The sequence below is a fragment of the Schistocerca nitens genome, chromosome 9 (assembly GCF_023898315.1).
Source record: "Schistocerca nitens isolate TAMUIC-IGC-003100 chromosome 9, iqSchNite1.1, whole genome shotgun sequence".
NCBI classification, from domain to species: Eukaryota; Metazoa; Arthropoda; class Insecta; order Orthoptera; family Acrididae; genus Schistocerca; species Schistocerca nitens.
This window is the reverse complement of record NC_064622.1, coordinates 97,066,693-97,088,529: the sequence shown is the minus strand read 5'-3', so window position 1 is coordinate 97,088,529 and position 21,837 is coordinate 97,066,693. Positions and strand designations below refer to the sequence as shown.

The following is a 21,837-nucleotide window of genomic DNA, read 5'->3' as shown; positions in this document are numbered from 1 at the left end:
CGCGTCGAACATGGTTTCATGCGTGCAGTTATGGAACACATCGGTATCCCGCGCAGGACGACATATGTTGTGCTTAGTTTGGTCCATGGGGCGGTCACGAGGGTTATGGTAAACGGCTATCGGTCTGCCCCTGTCCGTATCAACAGGTCTGTCAGACAGTGTTGTCCTATTTCTGCCATGTTATTCACCATTGCTCTCGAACCAGCTCTTCATGGAATGTGGAGACGCTTGGAAGGACTTAGCCTCCACTCCGTGACCTTTCGATGTAGTGCATATGCCGATGATGTGATGTTCTTAGCACGGACTGGTGACGAAATACAAACGGCGCTTTCCTGGCTCCAACAGTATGGGTCGGTGGCAGGCAGTGTGATAAAACTCCGGAAATCACGCTACATGGAGATGGGGCGAGGCATGCCTTCAGAACTGGATGTACCCCTAACAAAGGTCCCAATGCTCAAATGTTTAGGGATATCGCTCCATCAACAAATACAACGCACGGCGGCCTTTACGTATCGTAAGGTCTTACGACGACTCCGCATAGCGGCTCCCCTCAATGAATTCAGATCGTTGGACATTTTCCAACGCGCTCAATACGTCAATGTGCAGCTGGATTGTCACCTTAAGGGGCTCCGGAACGCCCTATACTTGCAATGTTAAAATAACGCTTATAAATTACATCTTTCCTCACAAAGAATTTTAGGTAGGAAGTTGAACTTTTTACAGATTATTTATTGAAATATGGGCTACAACTTAACACAGGGATTTTACAAAATTTTAATTCAGTTATTAAAGATGATTTTTTTTCAATTGTAATGAAAATTCACAACATTTTTTTGCAATTTTTTATTTATATATTCAAAAATATACAGTTTTTTGGAAAAAGGCTGTGTTAAATTATGCAGAAGGTACTGTGTAACATTTACTGAAAGTTTGAAACAAATATGTTTGGAAGATCCTTAGAAAACATGTAATTAGTATGAGAAAATAAAAGTTTTGGGAATCGAGCGACAAAGATTGGATTAACTTTTTAGTGCATTCCAGGTCCATAGGATGGATTATCTTCATCCTCTGCAAACTCCTCCTCCAGCTTCCTCTTGTTCCTCCTCCTGTTTACTCTTGCTTGTATTTCTAGACTCTTTACAGCCCTGTCTGCAGCCCGAAGGCGTTCGTTGTCTAAAGCAAGCATCGCTCGTTGTTGTGTTCGTAGATTTTGCTACCATTTTCTTCAGTTGCAGTTACTGCGACACTGTTCCAGAAGGTGGTCATGTATGAACACTTATCACATTTCAGTTGTATTTCACTAGCAAGTCCTACGTGCTTTATTATGGAGAGTTCCAGACCAACTTCACTACAATGAATACATCTTACACAGTTTGAAAAAATTCCTTTGAGAACCGACATATCAAATATTTCATTCACATCCGATTCGCCCATAAAACATTCATAGTTTTCACTCATTGAACCAAGCTTCTTCTGTGAAGTATTTTCTTTCCCACTTTGACTGCTATGGGCAGGTGTACTTGAGAGGTTAGGTTCACTCACTTGGTTATCGTCTTTATTGTTTACAGTAATAACACATACCTTTGGCTTTCCAACATTTCTCCTTTTCTTAAAAGCCTTCAGAGGATTTCTAATAACTTTACTTTTACTCATTATTATACTTCAACAAAACAGAGACTCAAGAAACAGAATTAATTACGAATATTTTCGAGATAACGACAGAGTAAATAAACATGAAACAATCGACAATCACACCAGCGATATATATTGAACCATCACAGGTTAGCCACAACACATACTTTATCTCACATCACTAAAATGTACCTGATGAACACGGACGTTAATAATAACACCATTTGACAGCAGTTTAACAGCGCCACAGTGGGTCACGCCCATGTAGAACACATTTCAAAAAAAATTTAAAAATAGTTGTAGTCTTCGGAATTGAATAAATTATATATCTATTAAAAGGTAATAGTCTGCAGATTCAGAAAACGCAAAAAAGTAAAAATTGAACTTTTCATGATTTTGAGCCTTTCCGGAGCTCCTTAACCATTATGCCCGTGTACTACTGATGACCGACACGAAGGCTTCCACGATACAGGCTGTGTTTGGACACGTGGTGAACGCTGGTACCGTTTTTCATATCCGTTCTGTTACTCTTACTTTACCTTTCCGCAAAGGAGGTGTTGGACTCACTCACGTCAAGCACAGAGCCTTGTCGCTGTACCTTCGCTCGAAGTGGCGACTCTGGCTTTCACCAACAGACTGTGTTCCTGATCTCCTGATAGCAGTGCCCACCGGTACCTGTTGGACATTTATCGCCCTCGCTATAACACGTTAGGACGCTTTTCGTGGAGCACAGCTACATGATGGGGGTTATACCGGAGACACGGAATCCGACAGCAAAGATTTATTATAGTGTCGTCCAACGCTGGAATCGGGCTAACGGCATTGTACGACGCAACCCCACAGTCGCCTGGACGTGGGTTTGGCGAGCCATCCACGCGCCCTTCCTGCCCACTTTAGTGCGGTCGACGTGGTATGTGGTCACTAACGATAAGTTTCCGACCCGACGAAGGCTAGATGCCATCCACATAACTGACGATCCCATGTGCGCCCGTTGCGCGACGGTAGGCGCGGACGAACACAGACTGAACTGTGGCCCTACACGCGAGTGCTGGCATCTCATCCGCCAGATACAGGCTTTCCTACTATTCCGCCCCTATGTTTAGATTGTGCCCCTGGACCTCTTTCATCCCGACGCCGTCTATTTCCCGATGACTCGGATGTATGCGGTCAACTGGGTGCGAGGAATAGCGATACACTACATGTACCGCGACGGCGAAAAGGAAGTCCTCGATTTGTGGCAGTACACGATCGACGAGTTCCTGGTCTTAACGGACAGAACGGAATACCGGAACCTTTTTGCCAACTCTTTGGGATCGTCATTCATGGACCCACAGCCCAGCTGGGGTGTGCCGGGTGTGAGAAGAAACTAACTTGCAGGTGTGATGTTTCCAAGATTCCCCTACGGTAACAGGAACAGTCTCTGACTGTGTGCAGTGGTCCCGGACGCTCTGGCGGTTGATGACTGGTGATGTCCATTGCAATGACGATCGCCTGTTACTGGCCGCCCGTTTCGATAAGGTGATCAAAAATGGCTCTGAGCACTATGGGACTCAACTGCTGTGGTCATAAGTCCCCTAGAACTTAGAACTACTTAAACCTAACTAACCTAAGGACAGCACACAACACCCAGCCATCACGAGGCAGAGAAAATCCCTGACCCCACCGGGAATCGAACCCGGGAACCCGGACGTGGGAAGCGAGAACGCTACCGCATGACCACGAGATTCGGGCGATAAGGTGATCCCAGGGGGCAAGATGGCCCTTTTAGTTCACATTTTCGGCATAATTTTTGTCATGTGGCTCCCTTGATTTTGTTACTTCTTACATAAAACGAAAAAAAGAAAAAAGTGAGTGCCGTTTAATAAAAAAGTAAATAAAAATTTAAAAAAGTGGTCAGAGCATCGGCCTAGTAAGCAGAAGACCAGCGTTCGAATCTCAGTCTGGTACAAATTTTCAACTTATCCCATTGATTTAAATCAATGCCCACTCGCAGTCAATGTCTATAATTCCCTTGTTCCTGTTTCATTTAAATTATAAGAGGAAAACATTTTAAACGTTTGGAGAAAGATCTCGGACAAGTAATGAAAGAAGGAGACACAAATTGTGATAGCAAAATCAAATGGACATAGAAGTTTACCTTTGCCTCATACACTCAGATGATGCAAATAACTTTTTACAGTTATTCTGCCACATTCTTACCATATTTTTCACTTTTATGTATTTTATCAATAAGTGCATTTTGTCGTAGAAGTCAGCACATAATGCCGCATTATAGTGCGTTTTTTTAAACTGACCACAAACATTTGACTAAGGAAAACAGAAATTCCACAGCAGCGTTTGACCTAGGAACTGACAGACATAATACATGTTTTTCGTGTTAGTGCTATTGCTATTGAAATACACTACTGGCAATTAAAATTGCTACACCAATAAGAAATGCAGATGATAAACGGGTATTCATTGGACAAATATATTATACTAGAACTGACATGTGATTCCATTTTCACGCAATTTGGGTGCATAGATCCTGAGAAATCAGTGCCCAGAACAACCACCTCTGGCTGTAATAACGGCCTTGATACGCCTGGGCATCGAGTCAAACAGAGCTTGGATGTCGTGTACGGGTACAGCTGCCCATGCAGCTTCAACACGATACCACAGTTCATCAAAAGTAAAGACTGGCGAATTGTGACGAGCCAGTTGCTCGGCCACCATTGACCAGACGTTTTCAATTGGTGAGAGATCTGGAGAATGTGCTGGCCAGGGCAGCAGTCGAACATTCTCTGTATCCAGAAAGGCCCATACAGGACCTGTAACATGTGGTCGTGCATTATCCTGCTGAAATGTAGGGTTTCGCAGGGATCGAATGAAGGGTAGAGCAACGGGTCGTAACACATCTGAAATGTAACGTCCACTGTTCAAAATGCCGTTAATGCGAACAAGAGGTGACAGAGACGTGTAACCAATGACACCCCATACCATCACACCGGGTGATACGCCAGTATGGCGATGACGAATACACGCTTCCAATGTGCGTTCACCGCGATGTCGCCAAACACGGATGCGACCATCGTGATGCGGTAAACAGAACCTGGATTCATCCAAAAAATGACGTTTTGCCATTTGTGCACCCAGGTTCGACGCTGAGTACACCATCGCAGGCGCTCCTGTCTGTGATGCAGCGTCAAGGTTAACCGCAGCCATGGTGTCCGACCTGATAGTCCATGCTGCTGCAAACGTCGTCGAACTGTTCGTGCAGATGGTTGTTGTCTTGCAAACGTCTCCATCTGTTGACTCAGTGATCGAGACGTGGCTGCACGATCCGTTACAGCCATGTGGATAAGATGCCTGTCATCTCTTCTGTTAGTGATACGACGCCGTTGGGATCCAGCACGGCGTTCCGTATTACCCTCCTGAACCCACCGAGTCCATATTTTGCTAACAGTCATTGGATCTCGACCAACGCGAGCAGCAATGTCGCGATACGATAAACTGCAATCGCGATAGGCTAGAATCCGACGTTTATCAAAGTCGGAAACGTGATGGTATGCATTTCTTCTCCTTGCCCAAGGTATCACAACAACGTTTCACCAGGCAACGCCGGTCGACTGCTGTTTGTGTATGAGAAATCTGTTGGAAACTTTCCTCATGTCAGCACGTTGTAGGTGTCGCCACCGGCGCCAACCTAGTGTGAATGTTCTGAAAAGCTAATCATTTGCATATGACAGCATCTTCTTCCTGTCGGTTAAATATCGCGTCTGTAGCACGTCATCTTCGTGGTGTAGCAATTAAATGCCAGTAGTGTAGGTAAACGTTTTGAACAACTTTTGACAGACTTTCATTGTCTTCTACTTTAGGTTCTCTGAAATTCTGTACATATGAAAATTCATGAAATAGTTCATTCTTCGTCAACAGAAAAAATTGGTACAGTACTTTCAATAAAAGCAAAACACTCCTGAATATCTTCCCACTCTAGCTGCTCCTTTTCAAAGATCACCCAATCAAATACTTTAATATACTCACTGCAAGAGTCATAGAAGCTATCTGCACAATCTATGAAGTTCTTCTACCATAAATTCCCATACTATTTGCAGCTTTCGCAGTTGATCAAGTACAACAGATATGAGACTTCTTTCAATTTTTTACATTGCAGTTTGCCCAGTAATTTGTTTATTTCTTGATACACTTCCAACACTGTGATTTCCTTTTGCTCAACACATTTTATTGTTTTGGAGAAAGATTCTGCAGTGACCTTTCTGTAAAATCGCCAGGGCATATTTCCAAATTAATCTGTAGTTTCTCTAGATGCATTAGCCAATTCGAGCACTTTCTCCGTTATGCCATTTTCAGGATGACAATACATGACGAAGAGAGGAGCCAGCTTCAGATCACGACGATTCGATGTATCTAGCACTACAGAATTGAATCGAGCTGTTTTCAGTTCATTAAAACCTACTGAAGTGCATACTCTGCAATAAGACTTGAAATGATTGCCTTATATTTTGTGTCCACATGTGATATAGGATTCAGATTTTTTTAACAAATACTGAAGTACAATCCAAGGCTGTCACTGCACTGTGGTATGCGAAAGTTGCATCTTGTGCTGCCAACTACCTATCCGTATCAGTTTTTGTTTTTAAGCTTACACTGTAGCCACTGATACATTTATTTGGACTTCTCGTTTGAATACGCATGCGTTGTTTCTTTGTCTTAACGTGATTCACAATGTCAAACCTTCCACTATGAGCAGTAGCATAGCTTGATAAGAACAGCGTACATTCTACAGTTTCTCCGCTGCCAGTGACAAAAGGAAACTCACTTTTTATATTGCTGTTAAAATTACACTTTCGTTTTGGACATGATGAAGCAGTGGTAGCACAGATTTAAAATTGTCACGTATCAGCTATATAGTCCTCAGACTGCTTACCACAACGGAAAGAGAAATTCTTGCTAACTAAACCAGTTGAAATAACAACTTAACATGAATCGGTACTAGGATCAGTCCAAAAAATTAACAGTAAATAAACAAGGATTGTAGAGTAGGTTGTAAAAGTGGCGCTCGCTAGCGTAGCAAATTACAAATCCAACATCCAGTGGTTTAGTGAAGCGCATCACAAAAAAAGGGGACATTTGAGCGTCTCCTCAAAAAAAAAAAAAAAAAAAAAAAAAAAATTCAGGACAGAACGCAAATTTGGAAGAAACGGGATTGTCTCGGGAAAAACGAGACAAATAGACGCCATATTCTAGATACGTAACCAACGTGCCACACCTTCTAGTGCAAACCCTGCAGTTATGATCTGGTCGTTGTCTATATGTAGGTTGTCATTGAATCCACGCACAACGTCTCGTGCATAACTGATCACAGTGCCTGACTCTCTTTTGTGCGTCAACGGTTCTACATTAATACAACCTGAAAAGCCAAACTTATTGGAATTCGGCAACACTGGCGGATCGCCACCAGATTCTATCTGAGTATCCTGTCAATCAAAATGAACAAGGTTGGGACTGAACCAACAGTTATAACGGAAATGCATTCTGGTAACAGACGGTTCATTATGACGACCCAAGTGCCCGATTAGTACTGCAAGCTTAACAGATGATCACAGTAAGATAAATAACCCTAAATATACGATTATAAGGTTAAGTAACATCACTGCTCCAGCTGCTGCAGTAAGGCCATCAAACTGTTGATGCAACTTTCCAGAGCCACTCCTCACTAATCACATACGGTACCAATGTGTGCTACTTAGAGTTGCGCTTTTCCAAAACTATGATTCGACAGTTTCGGTACACTGCATAAATGACGTAGTAAATGGTAGGATTACCGATAGCATTGGTAGAATCGGTAGGGGAGAGAGAAAATGGGAATCGACAATTTCTCTTTGGTTTTTTTGTTTGTTTGGTTGTCTGTTTTGCAAATAATTTCAACTGAACATCATTCAGTGTTAATCCATTGAATATTTTATACTCTTACGGGATATAAACCAAATTTTATAAGTGATAAAAATTGTTTTATCTCATTACTTCTGCGCTTTTGTCACCAGAGCAAATACTTTCGATGCAAGTACGGTTTACGTGCACAAAGAAATACACTTAATTGTTGTTGTTATTTTGTACTCCATGGAACGTTCTTCATCATGATTAAAGGCAAGAGTTTCCTGTTATTACTGCCAACTGTTGAATTTGTTTATGAATAACATAAACATGCTTTATAAACGTTCGACGAAATATTGAAGATGTGTTTTTAGTTTTTATTATTTTACATTTTTGTGGACGAAATTGCATTTTCTTTAGTTTTACAATGACATCACTCGGTCTCATGCTAAAAATCAACAATTTTCGAATAAAACCTGAATTAAACATTGACAATTTCAGTTATGCTATAAATAATGTTTATTCGTAAGTAATAGACAGGAGGATAACTATATAGAACAATAATGTTCTGCAGGTTATCCGGCCCTTTGTACATCCTCATTAAGTTTTTAGACGTTTCGCCACATCCTGTTTTTACGAGAATCTGGTAAGAGACTGATTGCACACGTAAAGAACGCGATCGTTTTGTGGTAACGCCAGATAGTATGCAACACACCAACATGCAAGTATCGCGGGTACGACCTTAACTGACCAAAGCTGCTAGGAAACTAGCGTAGTTTACACTTCCTTGTGGTAGTCTGCAGTAGCCTGTGGTAGTTTTACAACTGTAGTGCTATTTAAGGATGGCCTCTTCTTAGATCGGTCTGCCACGAAATGGTCGCGTGTAAAGCTGTATTAAAGAACTTTAGTTGGGCAATTCTTTCTACACTCCTGGAAATTGAAATAAGAACACCGTGAATTCATTGTCCCAGGAAGGGGAAACTTTATTGACACATTCCTGGGGTCAGATACATCACATGATCACACTGACAGAACCACAGGCACATAGACACAGGCAACAGAGCATGCACAATGTCGGCACTAGTACAGTGTATATCCACCTTTCGCAGCAATGCAGGCTGCTATTCTCCCATGGAGACGATCGTAGAGATGCTGGATGTAGTCCTGTGGAACGGCTTGCCATGCCATTTCCACCTGGCGCCTCAGTTGGACCAGCGTTCGTGCTGGACGTGCAGACCGCGTGAGACGACGCTTCATCCAGTCCCAAACATGCTCAATGGGGGACAGATCCGGAGATCTTGCTGGCCAGGGTAGTTGACTTACACCTTCTAGAGCACGTTGGGTGGCACGGGATACATGCGGACGTGCATTGTCCTGTTGGAACAGCAAGTTCCCTTGCCGGTCTAGGAATGGTAGAACGATGGGTTCGATGACGGTTTGGATGTACCGTGCACTATTCAGTGTCCCCTCGACGATCACCAGTGGTGTACGGCCAGTGTAGGAGATCGCTCCCCACACCATGATGCCAGGTGTTGGCCCTGTGTGCCTCGGTCGTATGCAGTCCTGATTGTGGCGCTCACCTGCACGGCGCCAAACACGCATACGACCATCATTGGCACCAAGGCAGAAGCGACTCTCATCGCTGAAGACGACACGTCTCCATTCGTCCCTCCATTCACGCCTGTCGCGACACCACTGGAAGCGGGCTGCACGATGTTGGGGCGTGAGCGGAAGACGGCCTAACGGTGTGCGGGACCGTAGCCCAGCTTCATGGAGACGGTTGCGAATGGTCCTCGCCGATACCCCAGGAGCAACAGTGTCCCTAATTTGCTGGGAAGTGGCGGTGTGGTCCCCTACGGCACTGCGTAGGATCCTACGGTCTTGGCGTGCATCCGTGCGTCGCTGCGGTCCGGTCCCAGGTCGACGGGCACGTGCACCTTCCGCCGACCACTGGCGACAACATCGATGTACTGTGGAGACCTCACGCCCCACGTGTTGAGCAATTCGGCGGTACGTCCACCCGGCCTCTCGCATGCCCACTATACGCCCTCGCCCAATGTCCGTCAACTGCACATACGGTTCACGTCCACGCTGTCGCGGCATGCTACCAGTGTTAAAGACTGCGATGGAGCTCCGTATGCCACGGCAAACTGGCTGACACTGATGGCGGCGGTGCACAAATGCTGCGCAGCTAGCGCCATTCGACGGCCAACACCGCGGTTCCTGGTGTGTCCGCTGTGCCGTGCGTGTGATCATTGCTTGTACAGCCCTCTCGCAGTGTCCGGAGCAAGTATGGTGGGTCTGACACACCGGTGTCAATGTGTTCTTTTTTCCATTTCCAGGAGTGTATTTCATATACCTATACCATCACCAAAATTCACAAAATTAATTTTTGCAGGTAATAATATAATTAATATTAGCACTGTAGAACAAAATTATTCAAAGTTTTAAGTACTTTCGTTTTGCTGCACTTAAATAAAATGTACGTCTTGACTTCTGTTTACAACCGAGATCCCTCTCTGCATGATCCACGGAATTCGATTAGTGTAATGTAATTGAATTAAGATTTACCTGAACAAATACAGCAGTCAGCCGTTTTTTATTTAGCTTTGTTTGTACCAGTTCGCGTTTTGGTCTTTCACCCATCCACACTTGTCGTAGCACGACGTATATTTACATCTTCATCCGTACAACGTTTCATCGATTGCATTTTGAACGCTGCTGCTGGCTTGTGCAAAATAACGACCTGTTTATCTTCCACGTCTCCCGACTTGTATATTTATGTTACTTAATGATTAGGTGCCCTTGTTTTCATTTTGTAACCTCGAGATCCGTGGTCGGATTTATATATGCTGCACATATACATTTAGCTGCATTCACCACGTGGCTGTCTTACGCGTTTGTTCGTAACGTAAATTATGTCTGTAGTCAAGATATAATTTTCTTTTATATTTCGAAATTACTTCCCAAACAATTTGTGTTTATGTATTTAATATTGTCGAACTTAAAACTTGACGGCTGTCTCTGTAAGACAAACAAAAAGAAGAAAAGAAAAGAAGATGGTGTCGTATTCCTTGCGTAGTACCGTACGAGGCGGCGCAGTGATCAGTACGCTGGACTCACATTCCGGAGGTCCACGGTTCACATCCAGCCATCCAGATTAAGGTTTTCCATGATTTCCGTAAAGCGCTCCAAGCAAATGCCGGGATGGTTCCTCTGAAAAAGGCACGGCGTTTCCCTTCCCCCATCCTTCAGTAATCTGAGCTTATTATCCGACTTTAATGGCAGAGCTGTCGATGGGATGTTAAACTCCAGTCTTCCTTCCTTCATTTCTTTCTTAATATACGAGGGTTGTCTAGAAAGTAAGTGCCGGTAGGTCGCGAAATGGAAACCATAGTGAAAGTCAATTAGCTACATCTTCCAGACACTTGTCTAAAAGTCACCGCCCCGAATTAGATATTTGTCGTAGTGTTGTACCAACGTTTCAATACCCTTGTCAGGGAAGGCGGCCGCCTCTGATTTTCGCCACTTCTCTACGATGGTCTGCAGTTCGTTGTCTGTCTCAAAATGTTGTCTTCATAGTCAGCAATTCATATGAGCAGAAATGAAAATCAGGAGCCAAGTCCCGGCTGTATGGTGGGTGATCAATCTCTTCCCATCGAAAACTCTGCAGGAGCATCTTCATCGCACTTGCAGTATGGGGCTGAGAATTGTTGGTTGGTTTGGGGGAGGGGAACAAACAGTAAGGTCATCGGGCCCATCAGCTTAGGGAAAGATAAGGAAGGAAATTGGCTGGGCCCTTTCAAAAGAACCATCTCAGCATTTGACGAATTTGCAAAATTATGGAAAACCCAAATCACGATAGCCGGATGCGGGTTTGAATCGTCGTCCTTCCGAATGCGAGTCCAGTGTGTTATCACTGCGCCACCTCGCTCTGTCCGAGAATTGTTATGAGGGGAAAATGCATGAGAGCTACGTGATGTGGGGTTGCATAGAATTAGGGGAACCATTTTCGACAGGCACCCACAACTGTTGGCAGATGCTATTTGCGATGCCACTACCCGAATTTACTGTATTATTATTAGACCATGCGGCATCGGACTTCTGGAAAGCGGCTCCCGCGTGTAATAGGTTTGAATAGACACTCTATGGTGATCCAACTACTACACGGAATTTTTGGAATAAATAATGATAATGGCTCGTACAAACTTATTTTTATGTCTATATTTGGTTATTACTAGGACTGATAATCTCTTTGAAGTGACTGTACAGGAAGCACTTAATTCTCTATGGTTGATATTGCCTAGCAGGAGGACACTATTCATTTAAAACAATACCATAGCCTGAAACCGTTTCACAATACATAAACACACATGATAAACACTTGAACTAGTTTTAGGTTAATGTAAACTACACAAATTGTGATTACTGAATTTAATGTTATGTGTACTGTGGTGGCAGCAATTTCCTTGAACGCTTAATTAAAGAACAATATAGATCTGCTTATCAATATAGTTACTGAAAACACTAATTGATAATCACGTTGCTCAGACGGAACCGAGTAATTTTTGACTATGGCAATGTAGTGAAATGCCACCACATCGCGCTGGATAGTAATTAAGGTGGCACAGGACCTGGCATCTTCCATCCGTTGCATGATGCGGCGTCTGCTGGCAATTTCGGCGCTAATTCCGACTATTTTCTCTTGTAATATAGCTACGCCGATACTAACGCACCATAACTTTTCACTGATGTTGCAGCACATAAAAATCACTGGATATCATGTAATAATGATCTATTTCCTTTAAATAATTGATTATACTCGGGAAATGCAATTTAAGCCACAAAATTATTATTGCCTCCAAACTTTAGACACTGTAGAGAACTTGGTTTGACTATTACACAAACTGATTCAAAAAATATAAATGCACTGGCAATGGCATCTGTATATCAACCACTGTTCATAATTATACTCTTGTAAGATAACTTCGAGTTCATTGCTACCGAAGTGAGCTCACCAATAGACCTCATCAGTTATTGAGATCACAATACACCGTTGGATGTGGCTACTGGTCCCTTCACACCTCGCTGTTGGCACAAGCAACTCGTCGCAATTGACACAGCATTGCACCATGCAGTGCCATGTACCTCAGAGCGGGAAACCGTACTATTTTGCCGCTCACAGCCCATCGCCATCGAAATACCGCGTCTTACAAGCCTTAGTGTCCATTTAGCTTGTAGCCGTACGATAGAAGAAGTCCGTATCTGTTTTCAGCTCACTTCTAAATGATCTCTTAGCAACGTTACTGTAGCACACACCGGCAGTCACTTTTACGCCACTTAACACTTGTTCTGCCTCAGAGCTACGCCAACTTACTTCTACCGCCAATATTACGCGCCAACCTGTACACTGTTCTCATTCTCGGGGATTCCCCCCACACCTAGACATTATTTTACCTTACGCCAAGTTCTCTATTTACAATTAAACATACCATAGCATTACAATATTCAATTACAGTCATTTTCATATATTAAAGTAATATTACAATTCATATTTTTACTACACGCAACAATATTATTTACTTTAATTCTTTAGTTATTTCGCTGTCAGAGTGCAGCCCAAGCCAGACACTGTCTCCTGCATAGCGTTCTTCAATTTAGCTGCCACCAGGCGGAAGCACTTGCGCTTTGCCATCGATTCTGGCCCACAGATGGCATAAGCGTCCACTTTCTGTACAGCTGCGCCTTGACTATACCTGGCATTCACTAGACTGCACGTTGTCACATTACATATTTCCTAGGCATCTTTACGTCCTCGTTGTGCAGTCAGAACTCTAAGGAGCGACGTGACGCGATCGAAGAGCGTGCTAGGGACAGTGCCCAACACATTTGTGCAAAGCTTCACCCGGATATTCACTGTGGTTTCCATTTTGCGACCGATCGGAACTTACTTTCCGGATACCCCCCCGTACTATCAACGTACTATAATCAGGTGTGCTGGGTTATTTTAGGGGTGGCTTTCTCAGAGCAATGATATAAAATGGCTGTACTAGTAAGTAATAGTGGCTAGACTTAACAGAATGATTACTAAATCAGGTTAAACATCACAAAAATGATATCTTGACTTTATGCGTAAGCTGTTATATTACACACTTTACGTACAGTTAACTTACTGCTAGATTGGAAGCATATTCTATAATGTAAAAAAGAAAGAAAAGAATGACTTACATTGTACTACTTACTAAGTTATCACTTTGAGAAGCAAATGGTATTTTATTTATTATAATCATGCTTTTTTTTCATTTTTGTACTTGATGTTTAGTTGTATGTGTAATTTATGGGAATGTCTTAGAAATGTATTCCTTCGTAACTAATCACTTAAGAGGTCATACATGACGGAGCTGCACCACATTTCAGTCTCAGTGTTTGAGATGCGCTGGCTAGTATCCACCACGACACACTGATAGGTGGACGGGCACTAGTTCTGCGACCTGCATGTCCCCTCCACCTCACTGCTTTGGATTATTATCTGTGGGGCAGCTTAAACAATTGGTCTATGCAACAGACCACCTGGATGCAGAAACTCTTCATTGATGTGTCATGGAAGCCTGTGAAACCACTCGAAACTGCGAGGGTGGATTTGAAAGAATGTGACAGTTCATGATTTGACGAGTTCAGGTTGCATTTAGAAGCAAGAAGAGGACATTTCCAGCACTTGTTACGAGTTTTATGTTGAACGCTAATTGTTGTGTCGATTCCCTAAGGTCTCGACACAATGAGTGGCTAGGTGCACGCGAAACTAACGCAGACGGGCGTAAATTCTGAAACAGGAGACTGGATGAAAACTATAAAGAAAAGAAGAGAGATTTTAATATACTTAACTTTAATGTAGTCTTGTTCTTGTTGAAATACATCTCTTGCATAGTAGTAAGCAATTAGCAATGATACACATGGCGCCTTGCTAGGTAGTAGCGATGGACTAGCTGAAGGCTATTTAATCTGTCTCTCGGCAAATGAGAGGAATACTTGGTAGGTCTAGTCGCAAGCTATGTCGTCCGTACAACTGGGGCGAGGTCAAGTCCGTGTCTTGTGACCTGCCATGTGGTGGCGCTAGGTTTGCGAATACACAGTGGCGACACGCGGGTCCGACATATACTACAGGACCGCGGCCGATTTAAGTTACCACCTAGCAAGTGTGGTGTCTAGCGGTGACACCACACTAATCTCCTGCATTTCGACGCGTAATTCGCCGAAGTGGCGTCAAATCGAAAGAACTGCACACAGTGAATGGTCTACCTGATGGGAGGCCCTATTCATACGACATTTATTTATTTCATACATTGTAAACTTTCGTCAACAACTCGAAAACGAATGATTTTTTGGCATATGTCGATATGAACTTTTTGTCTTGTTTTGAGGTAAGGAACCTGTCCCCAAATTTTGTAAGAGTAGTTTTGAAACAATCCCTATTGAAAGTTTTTCTAAGTATACCCTGTTCCCCTTTTTCTGTTTGCAGTGATATGGTGTTATTTTTGTTGTTTTGTCTTTGTCATTGGTTATGTGGGAACTGATTTTAACATTTAAATCGTCTGTTAATGTTTGACTGTAGCTATTATTATAAGCAATGTTTTAATGACGTTCTTCCTTAATGCTAGTTCTTTAGTTTGGTTCTGTTGAGATTTTATGCATTCTGTTGAGCATTGCTTTGTGGTATGGCACTTTGTGCTTATCTGGTTACTTGAGGTTTTCTTGATAGTGACATCTATCTATATTGGTTAACTATATACTTTAAACATAGGTTTGTTGTTAGTACTTTCTGTGGTCCAACGGAGAAGATAATATTACGATACTTTTTTTTTCTTTTTTTTTTTGCAAGGGCATTCATTTCCTCTGTTGTATCATCGACAAAGATTAGTATCTCATCAGCCTATCTTTCACAGTTGTTATTGTAGTTGTGGTCTTCAGTCCTGAGACTGGTTTGATGCAGCTCTCCATGCTACTCTATGCTGTACAAGCTTCATCATCTCACAGTACCTATTGCAACCTACATCCTTCTGAATCTGCTTAGTGTATTGATCTCTTGGTCTCCCTCTACGAGTTTTACCCTCCACGCTGCCCTCCAATGCTAAATTTGTGATCCCTTGATGCCTCAAAACATGTCCTACCGACCGATCCCATCTTCTAGTCAAGCTGTGCCACAAACTTCTCTTCTCCCCAATCCTATTCAATACCTCCTCATTAGTTACGTGATCTACCCATCTAATCTTCAGCATTCTTCTGTAGCACCACATTTCGAAAGCTTCTATTCTCTTCTTGTCGAAACTGGTTATCGTCCATGTTTCACTTCCATACATGGCTACACTCCATACAAATACTTTCAGAAACGACTTCCTGACACTTAAATCTATACTCGATGTTAACAAATTTCTCTTCTTCAGAAACGATTTCCTTGCCATTGCCAGTCTGCATTTTATATCCTCTCTACTTCGACCATCATCAGTTATTTTACTCCCTAAATAGCAAAACTCCTTTACTACTTTAAGTGTCTCATTTCCTAATCTAATCCCCTCAGCATCACCCGATTTAATTTGACTACATTCCATTATCCTCGTTTTGCTTTTGTTTATGTTCATCTTATATCCTCCTTTCAAGACACTGTCCATTCCGTTCAACTGCTCTTCCAAGTCCTTTGCTGCCTCTGACAGAATTACAATGTCATCGGCGAACCTCAAAGTTTTTACTTCTTCTCCATGAATTTTAATACCTACTCCGAATTTTTCTTTTGTTTCCTTTACTGCTTGCTCAATATACAGATTGAATAACATCGGGGAGAGGCTACAACCCTGTCTCACTCCTTTCCCAACCACTGCCTCCCTTTCATGCCCCTCGACTCTTATAACTGCCATCTGGTTTCTGTACAAATTGTAAATAGCCTTTCGCTCCCTGTATTTTACCCCTGCCACCTTCAGAATTTGAAAGAGAGTATTCCAGTTAACGTTGTCAAAAGCTTTCTCTAAGTCTACAAATGCTAGAAACGTAGGTTTGCCTTTTCTTAATCTTTCTTCTAAGATAAGTCATAAGGTTAGTATTGCCTCAAGTGTTCCAACATTTCTACGGAATCCAAACTGATCTTCCCCTAGGTCCGCTTCTACCAGTTTTTCCATTCGTCTGTAAAGAATTCGCGTTAGTATTTTGCAGCTGTGACTTATTAAACTGATAGTTCGGTAATTTTCACATCTGTCAACACCTGCTTTCTTTGGGATTGGAATTATTATATTCTTCTTGAAGTCTGTGGGTATTTCGCCTGTCTCATACATCTTGCTCACCAGATGGTAGAGTTTTGTCATGACTGGCTCTCCCAAGGCCATCAGTAGTTCTAATGGAATGTTGTCTACCCCCGGGGCCTTGTTTCGACTCAGGTCTTTCAGTGCTCTGTCAAACTCTTCACGCAGTATCTTATCTCCCATTTCATCTTCATCTACATCATCTTCCATTTCCATAATATTGTCCTCAAGAACATCGCCCCTGTATAAACCCTCTATATACTCCTTCCACCTTTCTGCCTTCCCTTCTTTGCTTAGAACTGGGTTGCCATCTGAGCTCTTGATATTCATACAAGTGGTTCTCTTTTCTCTAAAGGTCTCTTTAATTTTTCTGTAGGCAGTATCTATCTTACCCCTAGTGAGACAAGCCTCTGCATCCTTACATTTGTCCTCTAGCCATGACTGCTTAGCCATTTTGCACTTCCTGTCGATCTCATTTTTGAGACGTTTGTATTCCTTTTTGCCTGCTTCATTTACTGCATTTTTATATTTTCTCCTTTCATCAATTAAATTCAATATTTCTTCTGTTACCCAAGGATTTCTATTAGCCCTCGTCTTTTTACCTACTTGATCCTCTGCTGCCTTCACTACTTCATCCCTCAGAGCTACCCATTCTTCTTCTACTGTATTTCTTTCCCACATTTCTGTCAATTGTTCCCTTATGCTCTCCCTGAAACTCTGTACAACCTCAGGTTCTTTCAGTTTATCTCCTTAAACTCCCGCCTTTTTGCAGTTTCTTCAGTTTCAATCTGCATTTCGTAATCAATTGATTGTGGTCAGAATCCACATCTGCCCCTGGAAATGTCTTACAATTTAAAACCTGGTTCCTAAATCTCTGTCTTACCATTATATAATCTATCTGATACCTTTTAGTATCTCCACGATTCTTCCAGGTATACAACCTTCTTTCATGATTCTTGAACCAAGTGTTAGCTATGATTAAGTTATGCTCTGTGCAAAATTCTACAAGGCGGCTTCCTCTTTCATTTCTTCCCCCCAATCCATATTCACCTACTATGTTTCCTTCTCTCCCTTTTCCTACTGACGAATTCCAGTCACCCATGACTATTAGATTTTCGTCTCCCTTCACTACCTGAATAATTTTTTTTATCTCGTCATACATTTCATCAATTTCTTCATCATCTGCAGAGCTAGTTGGCATATAAACTTGTACTACTGTAGTAGGCATGGGCTTTGTGTCTATCTTGGCCACAATAATGCGTTCACTATGCTGTTTATAGTAGCTAACCCGCACTCCTATTTTTTATTCATTATTAAACCTACTCCTGCATTACCCCTATTTGATTTTGTATTTATAACCCTGTAATCACCTGACCAAAAGTCTTGTTCCTCCTGCCACCGAACTTCACTAATTCCCACTATATCTAACTTTAACCTATCCATTTCCGTTTTTAAATTTTCTAACCTACCTGCCCGATTAAGGGATCTGACATTCCACGCTCCGATCCGTAGGATGCCAGTTTTCTTTCTCCTGATAACGACGTCCTCTTGAGTAGTCCCCGCCCGGAGATCCGAAAGGGGGCCTATTTTACCTCTGGAATATTTTACCCAAGAGGACGCCATCATCATTTAATCATACAGTAAAGCTGCATGTCCTCGGGAAAAATTACGGCTGTAGTTTCCCCTTGGTTTCAGCCGTTCGCAGTACCAGCACAGCAAGGCCGTTTTGGTTAATGTTACAAGGCCAGATCAGTCAATCATCCAGACTGTTGCCCCTGCAACTACTGAAAAGGCTGCTGCCCCTCTTCAGGAACCACATGTTTGTCTGGCCTCTCAACAGATACCCCTCCGTTGTGGTTGCACCTACAGTACGGCCATCTGTATCGCTGAGGCACGCAAGCCTCCCCACCAACGGCAAGGTCCATGGTTCATGGGGGGGATCTTTCACAGTGTATTACTTTATTAACTACCTGAGGGTTCTCTCTGAGTAAGTTACATTCTAAGTCATTAATGGAAAGATCAGAAAGTAGAATGACAAGGCTGCTACTCATTGCTAAGCCAACTTTCTGTTGGCAAATTTTGTTATTAAAAGTAATGTAACTTAGTTTGTGATAATATTAGTGCCAATAAACCTACGAAATCACGCTTTTGGTAAAGTTAGCTTTTTGTGCCTAAGCAAGTTATTTTAATTATTTCTGTTACTTCCATGGCATATATTTTGTGCAGAGGTTAGTTATTTGCGCTTAACAGATGAAGCATTCAAAGTACAGTCGACAAGAACGTTGTAGTGATGAAGACATGAATATAATATATCAACTGAAGACGAATGAATGTCTGAGAGATGTCTTAATACAAAAACTGGATGGCTGCTGTATTTACTCAAGTACTCTACTATACATCCATGTAGGGCCACCAAAATACCACAGATAAATTAATGTAAGACTGGTGTTATTTCTCAGGTACCAAGAGATGGCCAAGAAGAAATCCGTGGTGTTTCACGACCGCCCCCAGAAGCCGCTGGACACGGCCGTGTACTGGGTGGAGTATGTACTGAGGCATGGTGGCGCGGCGCACATGCGGTCCGCCTCCCTCGACCTGTCGTGGTACCAGTACCTGCTGCTGGATGTCGCTGCGGTCGTGCTGGCGGCGTTGTTTCTTGCTCTGTCCGCTGTGGCGCTCATCACGATAGCTGTCTTCAGAAGAATCACTAAAAACGGATCGGTGGCCCAAACAAAGAAGAAGCGCACGAAGGAGGACTGAGTTAACGTTGTGACGGATTGACCGTTCAGCTGTGGGGAGTAGTTTTCCCTGAATCAGAGACTGCGGAAATGGGCACCAGGGCGTAAGATCAAAGGGTGAACACTGTATTTGCATTCACTTGTGTGAAGGTAGATGTGTGAACACCGAGCAGTGTGCAGTGAACAACGTGCTCAGTGTTGTCAGTATCGGCTTTTGACTATTCTGGAGTGAAGAATAGCTCGATTTGGATGTTTATTTTATGTGTAATGCGGACTGTGGCACTGTATATTGCCAAGGAAGGACACTATTCTGTATTGTAGTCCTGCAATTTTTTATGGCTGTTACTGTCTTGTACAAAACTAACAAAAAGTACCTTTGCTATCAGCTTGTTGTGAGAGCAAAGTCATTTTGTAAAAGCTACACTGTTACAGCACAAGATGTTTAATTTTTTTACTTGTAGATTTTTTTCAGTTCACAGTTGTCAAACATGCCTTGTTAACATGACATAATAGCTATTTGTAATGTACCTGTCTCTCTGAAACTGTGATAATGTTGGTAATAAGTCTTGTATATGTATGCTTACAACAGCTGTTTATATGAACCAAACAATTTTGTCATTGTTATCCATTTATTCCTCCATGCAGTATTAATAAAAGGAAAGAAATCTTATGAGGATATTTATTGTATTCTAAACTATCTAAACATCTGCTATGGCAAGTTCGGCACTTCCTCCATTGATCTAGCCCTGCATCTCCTTATGAAGCTCTAATGTGAAGGTTTAAGAGTGTCTATCAAATTTCATAGATACTGCAGCTGACCCAGTACAGACTGTAATGAAGAATGAAATGTATGTGAGTGGCATATTTAGCCAAGAGATCCCTACTGGAGTGTTTGGCAAATCTTCTTATTTGATGCCACTTTGGTGAACTGGACATCAATGATGATGAAATGCTGTTGAGTACAACACATTCACCCAGTACTGAGCAGAGAAAATCCCTGACTTGGCCAGGAATGGAACCCCAGGTTCCATGAGAAAGAGTCAGCAACACTAATCACAGGATCAGGACCTGCTGACACAGATTGTAATATTTTGTTAAAACTTACCAAAGATGCAAAAGCTGCTCACACTTGTGAAGGCACGTTGTAACATCACTGACAAAGTTATTATGGCGAGTCCCTCTTGATATTGCAGACGTTTATTTTCTGTTTATTTTCCTTTCCTAGGATGGAGAACATCAAAGATCGCTATGCTCTCACATTAGTTGGAGAATACTGCTTTGAGTTACTAAACACCAGTTTTTGCTTTACTTTAAAACAATCATGTGTAATTTCATGTTCTTTCTATATTTGTTATAAAAGGTGCACCAAGTATGACTTGGCTGTTACATTATGGAGGAAAGACTACATCCTTTCTTGTTGCGGTTATTCTACAGAATATCTGTAACATTGTGACACATTTATGTTTAATGTATTAATATCCTTGTCAGAAGAGGATGTACAGGTGAAAGTAGTACAGGAGCCACATGAGTCCAACAACAAGGGAAACAATGAATAGCCAACTAGTACTGAGGCGATGTCTGGGGTAACATTACGTAGCTAGTCAAGCTATAACTCCACCGCCATCTCATGATGATGCTGCCTCTCTGCACTCCAAGAAGTTAAGGATGTGTTTATTTCATTTAGTGATACTTTGAGGACACAGATAATGACAGGTTCGATTAAAAATGATGATTGTTGGTGGGTCACAAAAAGCGTGGTTTATTATCGAAATCATTACTCATTTCAAACATGTAGTGTTAGCAATGTTTCACATGCCACCATACGACTTTGATCATTTCACACTGTAGCCTTAAAAGTAACCAGAACACAGCACAATAATTATACAGGAGACAACTTAACAAAACCCTCTAAGACATGCTAGCATGCACACCATCTTAACTGCACTCCCATTGAGAGTTACCAGATTCGATTTGTTTTCATGTGTGAAAGTAAATCTGAATCTGTAGGTAGCTTAAGGCTAACTATTGGTGATGAAATTCAGCTGTGAGAATACATAGATGGATCTAATCGCAAGTATCTTAAGAAAATCGTGCCCTGTCTGAAATTTATTGTAATCACAAAGTCTGACTATGAACTTTGATAAAAGAATGTAAAAATCAATTCTTTTTCTCTCAAAAATGAGTCTTCTACTGAAACATAATATAATTCCTAAAATCTCCATTGCTACTACTATACCAAAACTCGACTGTTCACATCTAATACGAAAGCTCAGCTGACTGCCTCTTCTCCTTTCCTCTTGATCATAGAT

The 21,837-nt window shown here is 42.1% G+C and overlaps 1 protein-coding gene across 1 annotated transcript in view; it reads left to right on the top strand.

The window, feature by feature from the left end:
• Positions 1-20,165, top strand: part of LOC126203613 (UDP-glycosyltransferase UGT5-like) — a 142,919-nt gene extending 122,754 nt beyond the window's left edge. The window contains exon 6 of the mRNA XM_049937980.1: positions 19,250-20,165. Within this exon, the coding sequence (XP_049793937.1) occupies positions 19,250-19,550 (301 nt within the window). The 3' untranslated portion in view covers positions 19,551-20,165. The remainder of the gene's footprint in view (positions 1-19,249) is intronic.
• Positions 20,166-21,837: the final 1,672 nt, after the last annotated feature.